Genomic DNA, 18,882 nt, shown 5'->3' with positions numbered 1-18,882 from the left:
GACTGAGTTTGAATTTGAAACTGTTATTTAAAAAAAAAGAGATCTACACAAAATGATTTCACAGGATTTATTGTTTATTTCCAGATACAAAAGATCCAACTGAAATAACCTTCTTTTTCTACAGTGACTTTTATTTTATATTTCACTAACAGTGTGTGTGTGTGTGTGTGTGTGTGTGTGTGTCTGTGTGTCTGTGTAGGTGTGTGTGTGTGTGTAGTTGTGTGTGTGTGTGTGTGTGTGTGTGTGTGCGTGTGTGGGTGTCTGTGTAGGTGTGTGTGTGTGTAGGTGTTTGTGTGTAGTTGTGTGTGTGTGTGTGTGTGTGTGTGTAGTTGTGTGCGTGTAGTTGTGTGCGTGTAGTTGTGTAGGTGTGTGTAAGTGTGTTTGGCGTCGCTGAGGACTAGAACTACATTCATTCATACAATAATGATCATGGCACTGGGTGGAGAGAGGAAGATAATACATAGAAAGAGAGATATACAATAGGTTTATGAAAATAGATAAGAAAAGAGAGACCGCACACACACACACACACACACACACACACACACACACACACACACACACACACACACACACACACACACACACACACACACACACACACACACACACACACACACACACACACACACACTTTTTTTTCTAGGCAGATCTAGCAACAGCTCCATGACTGGAGTTTTTCTCTACAAACCACCACAATAAAAATAAAAAATAAAAAAAAACAAATAGAAGACCATTCTTAACAAGGGGATCTTCATCAGGCTGCAAATGAAACATGTACATTCCAGTGATCATTGCTTCTCACAATGACCAGAAGACAACAGAAACAGCCACTGGGGCCTTAGCAGGGCTTCACCACAGGATGGACAACACCTGGAGGGCTTCCTTCACTTCAGTTATTCTTGCTGCCCTCCATCTGCTCTGCTTGACACCTACAGACACATTTCTTGGTTCAACAGACTCCAGTTCCCTCCAGTACTCAGGACACGTTGTTTTTACAGTAGTGAAAAGCAGCTCTGAGCTCCTGGACTCTTTTTCTTTGTTCCAGCATCAGTTCAGTCTGTAGTTTGTCTCTGTGTTCTACAGCTGAGCTAGAACAGTGAAACATGAAGCACCAGGTTTACATTTCAGTCATCTCTCTGGAGAAGGACTGGGTTCGGTAAAGATGGACGCCTCCCATTTTAAGGTAAACTGTGTTTAGAAATGTCCAGTTTCACTTTGTGTTAGAAAGAGTCCCTGAAGTCCATGCAGACCATTTCTCCTCAGCCGACATTTAATAGGTGAGATCCTTTTTCCTGATAACCACATTATTTTAGGGGGAAACTAGGTGGTAAATATGATATCACATGTTTGTGAAGATTCAACCCTTAAAGTTGTGGAAATCATTAAAGCTCCAGTAAAGCAACTGGGCTTCTTTTTTTGGTTCTTGTAGACGTTGGTCCAGGAGGTTTCCTTGGCTCTAACTGTCTGGTGTGGAGTCCCAGGAGTTTATTCTCACCCATAAATGAATGGCTCATGGCTTGTGATGATGTAAGATTCACAGTGTAGTGGTGGTGAAACTGCCGGGGGAGGGACCTCACAACTGTGTAACGAGTACCTCACACTACCTGCCAGGTATACAGTCCTGACATCCATTCCCCAGGCAGTTTCACCACCATCAACACAGGGAGTAATCCCACCCTGGGCAGTTTCACTACCATTTACACGCTGACTCATCCCCCCTAATGCAGTTTGAGTTGTTCCTCAGGCAGTTTCTCCACCACTCACACACTGAGACCTGCCTCCTTGGGCAGTTTCAGCACAATCCATACCTTGAGTCATTTCTCTCCAGGCATGAGTCGTGGTGAAACTGCCCGAGGAGGGATGACTTAAAGTATGAATCGTGGTGAAACTGCCTGAGGAGGGATGACTTAAGGTTTGAATTACTAACTAACACTTGAAGTCATCCCTTCTTGGGCAGTTTTGGCCCCATTCACACATTGACTCATCCCACCTAATGCAGTTACACCACACTTATCACTGCAAGTTCTCTGTCACAGTCAGTTTTACCACCACCCACACAATGAGACATCCCTTCACAGGCAGTTCCACCAAAACTACACTTTAAGTCAGAGATAATCCCCTTTCACACATTAAGTCATCCCACCCCGTGCAGTTACACCATCGTTCACATCTGAAGTCATCCCTCCTCAGGAAGTTTCACAACTTTTCACAGAGTCATCCCTCCCCTGGCAGTTTCACCACCATTCACTCCTAAAGGCATCCCTCCCCTGGCAGTTTCAGTCCCAGTTCACACCGTGAGTCACGTGGGTCATTAACCATGTGTTTCGGAAGTGACAGAAAAAACCTGAGACTCCCCACTGATCAGTTAGAACTGAGAACACCTCTTGGTTGAGAGGTGGAACATCTTCAAGAAGTCCAGTTGGTTCTTCTGAAGCACCTACCAGCAGTTTTCCATGAGGACAGATCTGAGAGGAAAGCTGCAGCAAATCTAACCTCGTTCCAAAACATGCTGCCTCTCGGTGTTAGCAAGACAGAAAAGGCAGCAGCAGCCACAGAGTGCAGTTAGTTCAGACAGAACTTGAAGGAAAGGCTTATGAAAGAGCTGCACACTGTTTCTGTCCATGGATGGATGCTGCGTAGACATCAGGGACGGGGAGTCAAAACAGGAAATAGCCATCTTCAGTCATGGGACTACTACTCCTTTCAACCAGGTTGACAAACGGCAGCACTTTGTTCAGTGTGACCAAAGACTGTAGGTACAAGATGGACGTAGCTAAAGTGACCTTAAACCTGTATTCTCTCTAACAGCCAGCAGGTAGGAATAACAAGTCAGTAAGGATGAGAAAATGAGCTACTCTTCACTTGATTTATTACCTATGTAACCATTTTACTAATGACTTTATGGTTTCAATCACTAGTTTTAAGACTTTCTGAATACAGCATGTTGTTGTAAATTATGGTCCCATTTAGAGGAAAATACAATAAAGATACCACATGTTCTCAAGTTCTCAGTTTTAGCTCATAACGTCTGATTCAAAACATGTAGATGCTGAGGGCCAAAATCTCAACCAAAAGCTATGTGCATCTTTTATGTACAGTCAGTGGCCGTGACCCCCGGACAACATGCCTGAGAAACCCTCCTCTGACCAATGAAAGGCCTCAGTCACATTTGAAAATGCTGCGTTTGGATTGGTCAGTAATCATGTGCAGGTAACATGGTCTTCTTTAATCAGCAACAACACAACGGTTGTGTTTTCTCCCAGCTGTTGTTGCGAAAATGGAAGCAGAAGGTAAAATCATGGGATGAAGAGCTGATGGTTAGAGGTTAATCTGCACTGAGTCACAAACAGCAGCAGCTGAGGAGGAGGAAGGTTTCATGAGGTTTGATTCACTGTCTGCTCTCTGCTGCTAGCTAAGGCCCATGTTAACTGAAACTAAAACCACCAGACATGTTGAGGAGAAACCAACAAGTGCCAACTTCTTGGTTTCTCCTTACAGGCACTTGACTGGCCACAAAAATGGAAGAATCACTCACAATTGGTGGAAACCAGACTTTAAAATGTGAAATGCTGTGAATTCAGGAACCCGGGGAGATAGTGGCTGCTCGCTGTGTCGTCAGGCTCATTAGCATGGAGGCTAACAGCTCCACCGTTATTTGTGGCTGGATTTTCTTGGAGACAAGAAAAGATTTACAAAGAAATGTGGATTTAAAACTAAAGAGCGCTGTGGCTTTGGACCAGTTTTATTTATTCATAAAGAGTATCCAACATTGATTTAATTTGCCCAAGACGCACCAAGTGTCCACTTTATTAGGTACACCTGTACAGTCTAATATGAGTGCCATAAAGTGGCCTCTTCTGATGCCTGTAATGTTCAGTTTTTGTGCAATCAGTTAGTTCCAGGAACTAAAACAAATGTTCTTATTGCATTTACTGCAGCTTGTTGTTCCCTCGTTCTGACCCACTGACATACGCTGAAAGAACTCTGAGTAACCTGCAGATTAACCTTTACAGGATCAATAGTCATCAGCGACTTTCTGCTCAACCATCTCGGATTTGCTTGAAACAGTTTCATCATAAACTATAGATTTTTAAAATGGAATCTGTGAAATTTAGATTCCGATATCAGATACTTTCCTGGATAAATCTTTGTGATAAAACTGCCCATCGACCCACCTTCAGCATTTTTTTTTTGCACATTTTTTTTCACACTGAAGTTTCTGGCTATTTTAGGATGAAAATCGGGAATTTTTTGATTTATTCGTCTAACATTGTAAATTCTAAATCAATGACGTGATGAGAAATAACAGGGAACATTTGAGGCTTGTCTCTTTTAAAGTTTCTGAGATATTATTATTCAAACAGCCTCATATTTCAATGTAAGAAAAAAAATTAACATCGACATTAAAAAATATATATCCTGGAAATTATTTGATTTATCAAGCTAACATTTCACATATATTTTAAATCCGTCTCTGTCCTCAGCTGGACACTCAGCAGCTCGCTGTGTCTTTAGACTTCATGAACGTTACTCGGGTATCAGTTCTGCTTTAGAGGAGTCGCTCCGTTAGCTGGCGCCATGCTAACAGTGCTAACAGAGCTAACACGCTGCAAGATCAAATCCTTGTACATGTTCTACAGTGAACGCAGGACAGAAAACACTTTAGAGTGGTTCTGCTGACACGAACTGACAGGAGAGGTGAATTTGTTATTTTCTGCACCAGTTTCACATCATGAGAGGGAATATCACTGTATTGGCACGTGGCTCGGTCAGAAAGGGCGCTTTTGGATTGTTAGCATACAACAGATTGGTCCCCCTCTCTTGGTTTGTGGTGTGACTGTGGGATGCTAAGAAGGTTAGCTGTCTTTCTGACCTTTGAATGCTGGCTGTAGCAGCATCTCCTCCACACCGTGCATCACTTTTTCCTGGTCCCTGGAGCTAAGATGTCTGTAAAAAACAACGCCATGTTCAATAAAGCTGCGTGAGTCTCCCCAACAACGCTGACTACCGCTGCCTTCCCAGCACAGCGTTTCCACCTTTCATGAGGCTTTAATGAGGTAATATGTTCCTGAAAACACCTGGAAACACCTGGATCTGAGTGGGGCTGTTGCTGCTGTCCCTCACTTCATTCGTTTGTCACCATCCCGACTGCTCAGCTCGGTCTGAGAGGTCGAGTGTCGCACAGGGATCAGCCCTGAAATGAGTACAAGTGTTCTGAGACTAGTGTGAGCCAGAATCAAATGTGGGCAGGTCAAGTTGGGTTCACAAAGAGTCAATCAAGGATTCTGAAGGTATTTAGATCCAAATGTGAGCTGCTGCGATATTCAGAACCAATGTGAAGGACTGAAGGGAAGAAGGAAGCGAGAGGAGGAAGGAAGGAGGCACCACTCCAGAGAAGAAGAGGAGACAGCAGTAATAAAGGAGGAAAGGATAGAGAATACAAGGTGATGGAGAAGGAAAATGAAGAGCTGATGGAAGACAAAAGGAGACAAAATGAGAAGATGAAGACAAGAAAAGAGTCGAGAAGAGAAGAGGAAGTGAAGGACACAAGACCAAAGTGAAAAAGATCAAGATTGCAAAGATGAGGAAAGTAAAGAAAGAATTAGGGATGTCCTGATCTGATCTCAAAGATCCGGACCGATCAAAGCATTTTTAACTTATCCCATCTGCACAAACATAAACAGGTCATAGAGGGAGAACATGATGTGAGGCAGGACAAAAACTCTGAATTATTGTCTTAGTCAACCTGCAACGTTATTAATCAAAACTACAGAACACAAAACAACATTTATCCTGCTTTGATTTTCCTGTTTCAGTCAACAGATGCATGATTTGTTCTACTAAAGTGGTTCTGTAAAAAATAAAACGACGTCATGTATGAATTCAGTTTGTCTGAAACACCTGGTCGGAGGTCATTAAGTAGAACAGAAGTCTTTGTCATGGTGCCCATTGATGCTAAACTCATTCAGGTCCTGGTGATCATAGGAGCTTCAGTAGAAACCTGCCGGACTTCTCTCGAAGACATTTCAAGAAATGTCTTCCAGAGAAGTCTAGCTGGTTTTTAGTGAAGCTCCTACAACTAAAAGGTGGTGTAGGAAGAACATTCTCACATCAGTTCTGGTTGGAGGTCATTAAGTAGAACAGAAGTCTTTGTCATGGTGCCTGTTGCTGCTAAACTCCCACAATGCTCTCTGCTTCAACTGTAGTCTGAGTGACGCCTCCTCTGGTCTCTACAGGATTAAACAGGAAGAGGCTCCACCTGCTGGAACAACCAGGAACTACAGCTGATCCACATTTACTGACATTAGGACCTTCTTCTTCTTTATAATTTGTGATTTTGTCTTGTTTTGTTGTTTCTTAAGCCCCGTTTTTGTCATTTCACGCCTCCGTTCTGTTGTGTTTGTGTCCATTTGTGTCTTATTTGCATTGTCTCATCTTTTTTGTTACTTTTATTTTTGTTGTTTCACTCTGTCTGGTGTCCATTAACCTCCACGGAAGTCTCTGTCATGTTGCTTCACTGCTGCTCGTTTTTTTAGCCAACCAATCATAGATTAAATGAGGAGGGTCACCATGACAACCCAGAAAATGGAGAAGCTTGAATCATGTTGTGACATGGTGTCATTTCAGCCCAAACTTCTACATTTTTCATAAACCTCAACCAGTAAACCTTAACCAAGCTTCAAACATGTAAAAGTGTCGACCAAACTGTGATATTTTTCAAAAACAGAACCACGTAGCTTTGATGCCTGAACTGAACCAGAGAGTTAAAACAACGGCAGAAAACTTAGGAACTCTTTCTAACTGGACGATTTCTACAAGAGTGTCTTATCAGGAAAATAGTGTCACACTGGGACTCCAGACTGAATCAGGGGCAAAAATAAAAACAAAAAACCTTGATCGGCCCTAGAAGGAAGACAGGAAACAGTAGAAGGCAGAGCTCACGATTAGACACAAGTGGAGAGATAGGAAATAAGGAGATAAGGAGACACAGGAGAGTGAAGGGTGATGGAGGAGTGACGCATCCAGGTGTGTTTCTGCTGTCGGATTTGAGTAAAAGCAGCAGCAGCGTTTCATAGATCATTTCCAGCATGGAGGTTTGAGTGACCTGCTCACATTTCTTCTTCATCACTTTGAGGATTTGATGAACAAACATAAAGTTCTCAAATGAAAGAGTCACATCCACAATAAAAACAGAATCAAAAGTTCACAATCAAATATTATATGACTACAAGTCGTCGAAGCAAATAACAAAATCTAGAAACACAAATCGAACACGTAGAAAAGTCTTCTGAGGTATTTCTGCTGTATTGAGGTGATCTGTGCTTCTTGAGCAGTATTGTTTTCACCGAGTCGGACATTGTTTTTCTCCCAGCTTCTGTCTTTGCCAATCGTTTGTTAGTCAGTGTTGTTCCTCATCACTCCTCCAACGCTGTCACCGACTTTGTAAAACCACACAGAGTTGCATGTGTTCAATGCAGCTAAAGTAAAAATAAAAAGAAATCTACAGAAATATATTTACCTTTGAGTCTGAATCATCATCACCATCATCATCATCATCATGGTCAGCAGCAGCAGCACCATCATAGACATTAACTGTTACATGTATGGCATCACAGAAGGAACACAAAAACAAAAGCACACAAAGAAAACGACACAGTTCCTGGTTTGTGTTTGTGAACTGCCGCCTCACTTTTGGTCCCGGTTGAAGGAAAAATAAAACCAGATCAGCAGAGAGGAAAGTGAGGAGGTGACCTGTGACCTTTGACCAAACCAGAGCAGCTTTAAACTGGGGGAACTGGGACCCATGTGACCTACTCCAGACAAACTGGGAGATCTGGGAGATGGAATAAACCGAGCTGCAACCAAAGAGAAGAGTCTCATATTCACATGATCACATTTAACCCTCTGAACCACGAAACCTGCAGGCTTCTATCTTTTACAAAATGGCCAAAATTATCAGCCAGAAATCAACCAGATTCTATAAAAACCTAAAAACCAACTCAGCTGAGACAAACAGAAAACATCCAGAGAGTTTCCAGGTTGAACTGCAGGCAGTGTTTCCTCAGATAGATTGAGAGGAAAACCAATCAAATAAACACAGCATGGCTCAGAAACAGTGAACAGAGGAGTTAAAGTAGTTGGAGATCCATCCAGCATGGTGAAACATCTTCTACTGATGATGAGCAGAGACTCAAACTGGACTAAAAATGATCCCAAATTATCCAAATTGTCCACAATAACTTAAAAATTATCAACTTGAACACATTTTGAGTCACTTTAAACTAGTTTCAAGTAATTGTGGAGAGTTCTCAAGTTAATTTGAACATTTTTAGACAACTTTCAAGGTATTTTAGACGAGTTTTGAGTCATTTTGGAACATTTTTAGGTCATTTTTTGACAATTATTGTTACTTTGGTAAAGTTTTACATTATTTTGGACAATTCTAGAATGAGAAGGAAATCAAAGCTACTGGATGAATCAAAGAAACGCAGCATGGCTCAGAAATGGAGAACAGAGGAGCAGGTAGTTGGAGATCCATTCAGCAAGGTGAAACATCTTTCTACAGATGATGAGCAGAGTAGAGAGGAGAAGTCTGAAGAGGAAACATGGAGACACAAAACTACATAAAGGAAACACAAAATGACACAAACAGGGTACAAAGCAACACAAATGAGACATAAACCGACAGAATCAAGGCACAAATTATAAAAACGAGACATAAAATGACAGCAACGAGACACAGAACAACAGAACAAAGACTAAACTGTCCCCAAGAAACACAAACTGAAACAAACGAGATACAAGATGACAAAAATTAGACACAAACGAGACAGAAAACAAGACAGAAAAAACGAAATGACCACAAGTAGTTGGCGATCCATCCAGCATAGTGAAACATCTTTCTAGAGCTGATGAGCAGAGTAGAGAGGAGACATGGAGATAGAAAAACATCTCCAGGATGAGGAGACTAAGTTCAGAGTTAACATCTGAGGAAACTTGGTGGACGTGATGGTTCCAGTTTTTAAAAATATTTTTGTGAAATAATTTTGTTTTTTTCTGGTTTCCGTCATTTGAACTGAGTCCTACAGACAGAAGACTTCTCGGGGTTCTTCCTCTTTCTTCATTCTGGTTCCACTTAGCTGCAGGATTTTAGATTAAAAAGGAACCACAGTGAAGAAAACTGAGTCAGAAGCAAAAATAAAAAACAAACAATCAAACTTGGGGTTCAGAAGGTTAAATTCATCTGGACTTTCCTTCATGTTCAGACTCAAACCAGCAGCGTGCCTGAAGACAGAAATCTTTAACATCATATATCGCTATAATTTCATGTTTAAGAACCAGTCACTGTAGTTTTTACCAAACAGAGGAGAGGAAATGAAGCATTTGTTGCTTTGGGGACGACTTTCAGCAGCAGATTAATCCACATTTGGTGGATCCACCCTGTGGATCAGAGGGATGAGATGGATACTGACACCGGTTTGGATCTGACCTGAAGGGAAATGCAGAAAACCATGAGTGTAGTATTTTAAAGCTGGATTTGACACGTTTTTCTGTAAAGCATTGAACTAGATCAGGAGGAAGGGCTGCAGCCGGAAAGAAACGTTCAGGAAGAGCGAGTCTGCAGCAGAGGACATTTTTAGGACTGCAGGTTTAAGACCACCAGTTTACCACAGAGGAGGCCCAGCTGGTCCACACCATAAAAAACACAGAGTCTATGACGTATGGACAGCACTGAGAGGAAGAAACCTTTCAGTTTTTGTCAGAGAGTACTAACTGGGTGCATCAAACCTTTAAAACTATAAATACTGAGACAAAAAGTAGTATTTGGGGTGTAATGGATCTTAAAAACTACATGTATTTGGAGCGAAAGTAGTATTTTGGTGGAATAAACCTTTAAGCTGTGTGCTGCAGTGATTGTCCAGTTGGCAGGTGGCGCTGCTGCAACAAAGAGAGGTCTGAAGCCTGGGGTTTGCTTTCGTGACGTGTGGAAATGAGACACTTGAAATCCACTTGAGGAAATGCATGTGGTTTTATACTCGGTGTGGCATCTGCTCCCAACCTGCAGGGGGCAGTGCATCGCAACCACACGTCTACCTTGTCTACTCTAGTGCTAAACTAGAGTAGAAAAAGTTATCCATCGTTAACTCCACTTACAACACGGCATAAACACCTGGATTTCTGAACTTCAGCTGCTAGAAGCTCCTGTTCTTTTGCCATGTTTTCCACACGTCTCCGTCCGCGTAGTTAAAAAACGTTGGAGGTGAACGACATGGAAATCTACCCCTGGAGGATGGCCATGTGAGGGGGCGTGGCTAAAATGACGGAATTCGTCCTCACAGACCTCGCGGACACGTCAAGCATAAAACAAGCTTTAGAAGTGCAGGTTTTCTGTTGCTGCAGCGCTGCAGCTCTGCCACAGGGCGGCGCTGTTGGAGGACAGCAGGTCAAAGGACACAGACCTCCCACTGACCTCCTGCTGGAACGATGACAGGATCAGCAGGTAGAGTAGAAAATCAACACCAAACCAAGAACACAGCCGTCACATCATGTGACTGTTCACACTCACTCACACACACACTCACACTCACACACTCTCTCACACTGACCTGAATGCATAAACACTCTATGCATGTTGAAGTCTTGCACCATTTTTCAGGGAACACGTGTTTCCCTTGTTTGGGCACCTTGCAAATGTACATATTCAGGACAGCCAACAGGCTTAGAGCACCCTCAGATAAGCCCCTCCCACCGAAGGCTTCCATCGGCCACACCTGATGTTGGCCCCGCCCTCATTCTCGACCGTGGACACCTGCGTCCGGCGCCCCCACATCCCCGCCCCGACCCATGTATACCTGGTTACCTGAGAAGTTTTATTCCAACCAAAATGCTGTGGTTGAGCGCAGTCAGCCAATCAAATCTCTGCATGCAAGACGTTTGCTTCCTGGTTCCGAACCAATCCAAGAGTTCCCTCAGCGTTCAACCTGCTGAACACGAAGCCAGAGAGAAAGCAAACCTCCACGCTGAAATCCTTCTGTCCCTTCACGTTTCCCGTCTTTTTGGATGCAACCCGTTGGATCCGAAGGTTTGTCGTGTGAAAAGCAACACGTGGTCGCAGGAGAACAATAAAAAACAAAAAGAGTCCAGAAAAGGTAGAAAACTCAACATTTGAAAGCTTGCTGTCGGTATCTGTTGCTGTGTAACAGTCTTGGCGTTCCTACAAGGGTTTTGCAACATCATAGTAAAAAAAAAAACAATCGCCCAACAGTCGCCTGATGGTCGGTGGTTGCTAGGCGACGCCGCTGCAAAGTGGCCAGGTAGGTAGCTAAAATCCAGATGTGGAGAAGAAAACAGCAGAGGGAAGAATACGCCTGAAGAACCGTAAAAAATTAGTAAGGAAAGTGGTCGCTGAGGTACCTGGAGATAGCATTCACTGAGTCGGACCTGAATGCATTTCTGTTTTCCCACTAAAAAAAGACACAAATGAGTCAGTACTGAGAGGAACGGTGGAGGAAAACAAGGACGTGTGCTGGTACTATCTGTCCGACAGGACGAAGAGGAGGAGGAGGAGAGATAAAAAACACAAGTCCAAAGAGATAAAATAGCAGCTGCTCTCATGCCGGATTTCTGGTTTAAAATTCCACTGAGAAAACATGATGTGTGTGTGCGTGTTTGTGTGTTTCAGTCATTCGGCCGTTTTCAGAGGAAGTATTGAGGAAAATCAATGCTAACATCAGGAAAACTCCAGAAGCAGCAGGTTTTCTGCTCTTGGTTTTGTTTCTTTCTCCTCATATACTGGACTCTTTGGGTGGCAGGTCGACATTAGTTACCATGGGAACGGGTGGGATGGTGGACGCCAGCAAGGCGTTGTGGTCGGAGGTAGGCGGGGTGATGGTGGCCACCAGGCGGCGGACCTGCGAGATCCTCTCCTCCACGCAGCCGGCCGACAGACGAGCCTCGGCGTCGTGATCCCAGCACTCCTCCACCGTCTCACAGATCTGAGCCAGACCCTGCAGACGCAAACAGAAACGTTTGTTTGTTCATGGTGGAAACAACTAAAGAATACGACTGTTTCTGACAGATGAAGACTAAAACTTACACCTGCTGAAACTAACAGTGAGAATTGAACCTCAGAACACGTGAACTGAAGACAACAGCAGCATCTCTGTGCAGTTTCACTCCGTTATCCCTGAAGCGAGATGATTTTAAAATGTTAATACTTGAATTACTACTAAGCTGAACAGAGGATTTCCTCTGATGAACTTTCAAAAACAAACACTTTAAAAACTCAGACAACCAAAGTGAGTCCAGCTGTGAGTCTACCTGATGAACATGGTTCTAAAATGAACCTTCTCAGTCCTGGACCGATGGACTGGGTCTATCTATGTCTGCATCATGGCTCCACATGGAAAAGAACTGAACAGAGGAAGAGAAACATCTGACTGAGAGACTCAACAAAGATGGAAAAGGATCCACGAAGATCAGTGAGCAACTAAAAACCAGTGAAGCACAGAGTCAGCAGGAATCAGGAGGTCTAGAAGGAGTCATAGTACCACTAATCGGGAGGTCTAGAAGGAGTCAGAGTTCCACTAATCAGGAGGTCTAGAAGGAGTCATAGTACCACTAATCGGGAGGTATAGAAGGAGTCAGAGTTCCACTAATCAGGAGGTCTAGAAGGAGTCATAGTACCACTGATCAGGAGGTCTAGAAGGAGTCATAGTACCACTAATCAGGAGGTCTAGAAGGAGTCATAGTACCACTGATCAGGAGGTCTAGAAGGAGTCATAGTTCCACTAATCAGGAGGTCTAGAAGGAGTCATAGTACCACTAATCAGGAGGTATAGGAGTCAGAGTTCCACTAATCAGGAGGTCTAGAAGGAGTCATAGTACCACTGATCAGGAGGTCTAGAAGGAGTCATAGTACCACTAATCGGGAGGTCTAGAAGGAGTCAGAGTTCCACTAATCAGGAGGTCTAGAAGGAGTCATAGTACCACTAATCGGGAGGTATAGAAGGAGTCAGAGTTCCACTAATCAGGAGGTCTAGAAGGAGTCATAGTACCACTGATCAGGAGGTCTAGAAGGAGTCATAGTACCACTAATCAGGAGGTCTAGAAGGAGTCATAGTACCACTGATCAGGAGGTCTAGAAGGAGTCATAGTACCACTGATCAGGAGGTCTAGAAGGAGTCATAGTTCCACTGATCAGGAGGTCTAGAAGGAGTCATAGTTCCACTAATCAGGAGGTCTAGAAGGAGTCATAGTACCACTAATCAGGAGGTATAGGAGTCAGAGTTCCACTAATCAGGAGGTCTAGAAGGAGTCATAGTACCACTGATCAGGAGGTCTAGAAGGAGTCATAGTTCCACTAATCAGGAGGTCTAGAAGGAGTCATAATAGCACTAATCAGGAGGTCTAGAAGGAGTCATAGTACCACTTATCAGGAGGTCTAGAAGGAGTCATAGTTCCACTGATCAGGAGGTCTAGAAGGAGTCATAGTTCCACTAATCAGGAGGTCTAGAAGGAGTCATAGTACCACTAATCAGGAGGTATAGGAGTCAGAGTTCCACTAATCAGGAGGTCTAGAAGGAGTCATAGTACCACTGATCAGGAGGTCTAGAAGGAGTCATAGTACCACTAATCAGGAGGTATAGGAGTCAGAGTTCCACTAATCAGGAGGTCTAGAAGGAGTCATAGTACCACTGATCAGGAGGTCTAGAAGGAGTCATATTTCCACTAATCAGGAGGTCTAGAAGGAGTCATAGTTCCACTAATCAGAGCTTCTAAAATGACTCCACAGACGGTGAACTACTTCCTCCATCCAGCTGTAAAAACAGATGGCAGCTGCTTCAGACTTGGCTCAGGTGTTCTCCATGGAAACCAGAGTTAGTGTGAAGCTCAGACAGTGTGAAGGAACCTTCAGAACATCAACCTCTATGGACGGAGGACCAGAACTAAACCTGGTTGCTGCTCAGAACTAAACTTCCAGATGAAAGTTTGCTGAAGAACATGAGAAGAAGCCTGATGGATGCTGGAGAACATTCTTTGGTCAGACGAGGTAGGTAGATACACATAACTACTGTAAAACTCCACTAGTTTACTGCATTTAAAACTGTCAAAAACATCATTCTTTTAAAGACATTTGTTGTTATTTGAAATAAAGAAAGTCAGAAGATCTCTCCAGGATGCTGGTCTGATGCTCCACACTGAGGAGGACGGAGTGTTACAGGAATAAAGGTGGACATTCACTCACGCTGTGTTTGAGCCAGAGCTCTTTGAAGACCGGCCTCATCTTCTTGTGGACCACGACTTCCTGCAGGTCCTCCAGGGACGGATGCCCACCGAGCTCCTCCTCAAACGGCAGCATGTACTCGTCCACCAGACCTGAACACGACACGACCAGGATTCATCAACACAACAACTCCATCCTGTCCACAACGTCAGCTGCAACGCTACAAACCTCATCCAGCAGAGGAGCTACTCTACGAAGAACCAGTCCTTCCCCCGACTGGCTCACAATTTTCATCTCCAGTAACTTTATTAAAGATCAGAGTTCTACCTTCATACTGGGAATATTTCCAGAGCTCCAGGTCCTTGAAGTCCATAGAGGAGAACGTCCCCTGGAGAAAATTCTAGAGTGGACCTACCGACAACTGGCCTGGACAGTTGTCGATAGGTCTACTCTAGAACTTTCTCCAGGTGTCGGTAGGTCTACTCTAGAACTGTCTCCAGTTGTCGGTAGGTCTACTCTAGAACTTTCTCCAGGTGTCGGTAGGTCTACTCTAGAACTTTCTCCAGATGTCGGTAGGTCTACTCTAGAACTTTCTCCAGGGGACGTTGTCCTTTCCTGCTTCCAGTCTTTAAGTTTAGTCTCAGTTAGAACATTCCAGGTTCTTGAAGTTCATAGAGGTGGGTCCAGATTTATCACTTTTAATGAACTTTTTCTGAACTTCATCAGTCCAGCAGATAGAAGCATGACATTTAGGAGGAGAAACATCTGAGTTCTGATAAAACATTGACACCAGATCAGTATAAATCCATCCAGGTGTCACACTCTGAACACTGAACCTGGTTTCTGTTTATTTTCTCTATAACCAGCTGTGATCATCAGTATTATGTGTAAGTGTTACGTTGTGTTACCGTCGGCAGCCTTGCAGCGGGACACCAGCTCCCACAGCACCAGGCCCAGGGCGTACATGTCGATTCGAAGGAAGGCGTCTCGCTGGAAGTTGATTGCTCCTTCTAAGACCTCTGGAGCCATGTACCTCCTGGTTCCCACCTGCACACGTGAAACACATGAAACACCTGAAACACATGAAGCAGCATCCAGAGTTTGAAGCTCTGATCCTCAGCTTCCTCTCACCTGCCCATGTGTCTCTCCAGGTGGTTTTCCTGGCTCAAAGCAAACGGCCAGGCCGAAGTCTCCGATGACGGCAGTGAGGTCTGAACGCAGCATGACGTTCTTACTCTTCAGATCCCTGAAGGACAGAAAACACACGGATGCCGTCACCACACCCAGCAACACCATCCGAATACTGTTAGTTCTGAAGGTTTGTCCCAACTATAATATTACTTTCAGTCCAAATACTATGTTTAAAAAGTTTATTCCACTTAAAGTACTACTTTGGCTTGAGCTACATCTCCATGGTAACTGATGCTGAGGAGATAGATCTCCATGGTACGTTACTAAAACCACTGAATAAAGCCATTACAGCATCACACATCGGATTCATCACGTTGAAGTTTGTAGCTGTCAGTGATCAATAAACATCTGCATTGATCAGTAAAATAAATACATTAACACGTTTTACAGTTTTCGACCAGTGTTCCTGTCTTTCATCATTTCCAGCAGCAGCTTTTTACCGTTATACATGTTTATGTTCCTCATTGTTCTGCATTAAAACAACCTGCTGACTGAAGCACTGAGTGGTGATTGGTTAATTTTGTGGAGAAGAGTCACGTGATGCGTTAAACACTTCCTTTAAATAAACAGAGTCTGAAGCAGAAAGTCTGAGTTACCAAGGAAAGCTGAACTCTGAGTGGGGTTTAGTTTTCTGAATCACTGACCACTGTGCAGCCTTTCACTGTCTGTGCAGCTCATGTTAAGATGTTCTGAGTGACTGGACAGTGTTTGTGTGTCTGTGCTGCTGCTGTGTGGTTCCACACCGACACACCGATGCTTCTGCTGTGAGGAGGTGTGGAGGTTTGGCTGGCAGACCTGTGAGCGATGGCCGGTTTGGGTCCCTCTCCTTTGTGTCGGGGGATGTCCTCGTGGAGGTAAGCCAGGCCGCACGCCATCGACTCGGCTATCAGGCAGAGCTCCGACCAGCTGACCACGTTTCCCTTCAGGAAGTCGGACAGGGAGCCCTGCAGAGACACCAGAGACATCAGGATGGAATCAGGGTTCTAAACATCACCCCCAGGAAGTAGAGCCTGTTCCAGTAGGAAGACTTCAGTTAGATGTAGAGTTAGAGGGTAAATGTAGCATTAGACGGTAAATGTAGCATGAAAGGGTAAATGTAGTATTAGAGGGTAAATGTAGTGTTAGGGGGTAAATGTAGTGTTAGAGGGTAAATGTAGTGTTAGAGGGTAAATGTAGCATGAAAGGGTAAATGTAGCATTAGAGGGTAAATGTAGTGTTAGGGGGTTAATGTAGTGTTAGGGGGTAAATGTTAGCGTTAGAGGGTAAATGTAGTGTTAGAGGGTAAATGTAGTGTTAGAGGGTAAATGTAGCATGAAAGGGTAAATGTAGCATTAGAGGGTAAATGTAGTGTTAGAGGGTAAATGTAGCGTTAGAGGGTAAATGTAGCGTTAGAGGGTAAATGTAGCGTTAAAGGGTAAATGTAGTGTTAGGGGGTAAATGTAGAGACTACAGACTACAGTTGATGTTAAAGCAGACAGCATTGTGGGAGTTTAGCAGCTGTTCCCTCCAGTCCTCACCCTCTCGTGGAACTCAGTGATGAGCCACAGCTCGGCCTCCAGGTGGCTTCCTCGCTTCTCTGCGCCGATGTACCTCAGGATGTTTTCATGCCTCATCCCCGGCGTCATGAACATGTCCCTCTCGTTCTGCCACGACTCCTTATTCTGCCGGGAGGAGGAGGGAGTTAAAGGGTGTGGAGACCCTTCAACAACAACACATGCAGGAGCAGGAAGCAGCACTGCTCACCTGGATGGGGAAGATCTTGATGGCCACGTATTCGTTCATCATTTGGGCCTTCCACACGCAGCCGAAGCGCCCCCTGGCCTTCACCTCCAGCAGCTGCAGGGGCTTGAGACCCAGCAGGGGGGAGGCAGGAGGAGGACCAGGATCCTGGAGGACACATGGAGAGCAGAGCATGGCTGTGGTTCCAGCAGCAAATGGACTCATTTAAAGGTAGACTTCTGAAGCAAACAAGTGGACAGCTGAAACAAGAGCCCTCATGTTGCTCTGAAATAAATAAACCACAACTCCAGCTGAATTAATCGAGTCAAACCTGTAGAGATTTCAGTGTCTCAGGAGAAAATTTGCTTAAAACTGACAAATTAAATACAGGAGGTCCTCGTTTTATGACATCTTCGACTTACAGCGTTTCATCGTTACATCAGAACTGGTTTCGTGGAACTAGTTCACAAGGCAAAAAAACCAAACCAGAAAATTACATTTACAAGCAAGTTCTGACAAACAAGTACATGTTGTGGCCTCAGGAAGTCACAGTTTGGATTTAAAAGTGCTCAATGAGATGAATTCTTGCTGGACAGACATTTTAATTCTGGACAAATTCTGTCATTTTAGACAGCTTTCAAATCTTTGCCGACACATTTGTGTTATTTTTAAACACGTTTTTGTGCAGGTGGTGAGATAATACTTTATCTTCAACTGCAGTAGCAGCAGACCACCACCAGATGGCGCTCTGGCACCAGCTTTACTTCATTTCTGTCTCGTGGATTTTGGTTCAGTCTTTTCAATGTTTGAAGCAATTTGGACAATATATTAAAGTCCTTTTAGACATTTTGGATAATTTCTGAGACATCTGGGAACATTGTTGTCATGATAGAAAAATCAGACTCTTTTTGACATATTTTTGTCATTTTTTGAGACGGTTTGGACAGATGTCGTCGTTTTGGATGGTTTAGGGTCATTTCTGAGATGTTCTGGACACAACCCAAAGAATTCTGGACCAGTTGTTTAGTTCTGGACCAGTTGTCTTGTTCTGGACCAGTTGTTTAGTTCTGGACCAGTCATTATGCTCTGGACCAGTGAGGACAGCTCCGGTGTTGGACCGTAGGTTTATCTTGCGTACCTCGGTGATGTCCACGTGTCCGTACGGAGGTTTGCGGTGTCGGTACATCCAGACGGCGGTGAGCAGAGCGAGGGACAGCATGGAGACGGGCAGCAGGCAGTAAATCAGGACGTTGAGGACGCCGACGCTGGGGGGCGGACCCTTGATCACTGGGGAATAAAAACATGTTCCTAAACATCCATTCATCCGACAGGCTTTTATTCTAGAGGTTCTGTGTTTTCCAGGTCACTTCCTGTAAGTTTCAAAGAATATGTGTTCCTATTATTAACCCTCTGGACTCCAAGCAGCAGGTTCTGGGCATTTTATTCTTCACTGTGCTTCATTTTTTGATCTAAAGTCCTGCAGCTCTGAGGAACCAGAATGGATTCAGAGATGTCTTCTGTCAGTTAGAACGTGACGTAAAGAAAGGTTTTTAAAAATTACTTGTTAAAACCTGGAACCAACACGTTTCCTCAGATGTTAGTGCAGCTAATGTCGTCTCCTCATCCTGTAGATGTTCAACCATTTACAGTTTTATATTGTCTACAGACTCTGAGAGACGGGTTTGTCTTGTTTTAGGCGTTCTGAGTGGCTGTGCGGTCAGTTTTGTCGTCTTCATGGTTGT

The 18,882-nt window shown here is 44.0% G+C and overlaps 1 protein-coding gene across 1 annotated transcript in view; it reads right to left on the bottom strand.

Annotated features, from left to right (window-relative positions):
- Nucleotides 1-53: 53 nt before the first annotated feature.
- acvr2ba (activin A receptor type 2Ba) overlaps nt 54-18,882 on the bottom strand; it is a 45,272-nt gene continuing 26,443 nt past the window's right edge. Inside the window, exons 4-11 of the mRNA XM_023297983.3 lie at nt 18,279-18,427; nt 17,165-17,308; nt 16,939-17,082; nt 16,217-16,365; nt 15,362-15,476; nt 15,139-15,277; nt 14,252-14,382; nt 54-12,011 (exon numbers count right to left, since the gene is read on the bottom strand). Coding sequence (XP_023153751.1) covers nt 11,790-12,011; nt 14,252-14,382; nt 15,139-15,277; nt 15,362-15,476; nt 16,217-16,365; nt 16,939-17,082; nt 17,165-17,308; nt 18,279-18,427 — 1,193 coding nt within the window. The 3' untranslated portion in view covers nt 54-11,789. The remainder of the gene's footprint in view (nt 12,012-14,251; nt 14,383-15,138; nt 15,278-15,361; nt 15,477-16,216; nt 16,366-16,938; nt 17,083-17,164; nt 17,309-18,278; nt 18,428-18,882) is intronic.

This window comes from Amphiprion ocellaris, chromosome 22 (assembly GCF_022539595.1).
Source record: "Amphiprion ocellaris isolate individual 3 ecotype Okinawa chromosome 22, ASM2253959v1, whole genome shotgun sequence".
In the NCBI taxonomy this organism is placed as follows: Eukaryota; Metazoa; Chordata; class Actinopteri; family Pomacentridae; genus Amphiprion; species Amphiprion ocellaris.
The sequence above is the reverse complement of the archived record's forward strand: the minus strand, read 5'-3'. Positions and strand labels throughout refer to the sequence as shown.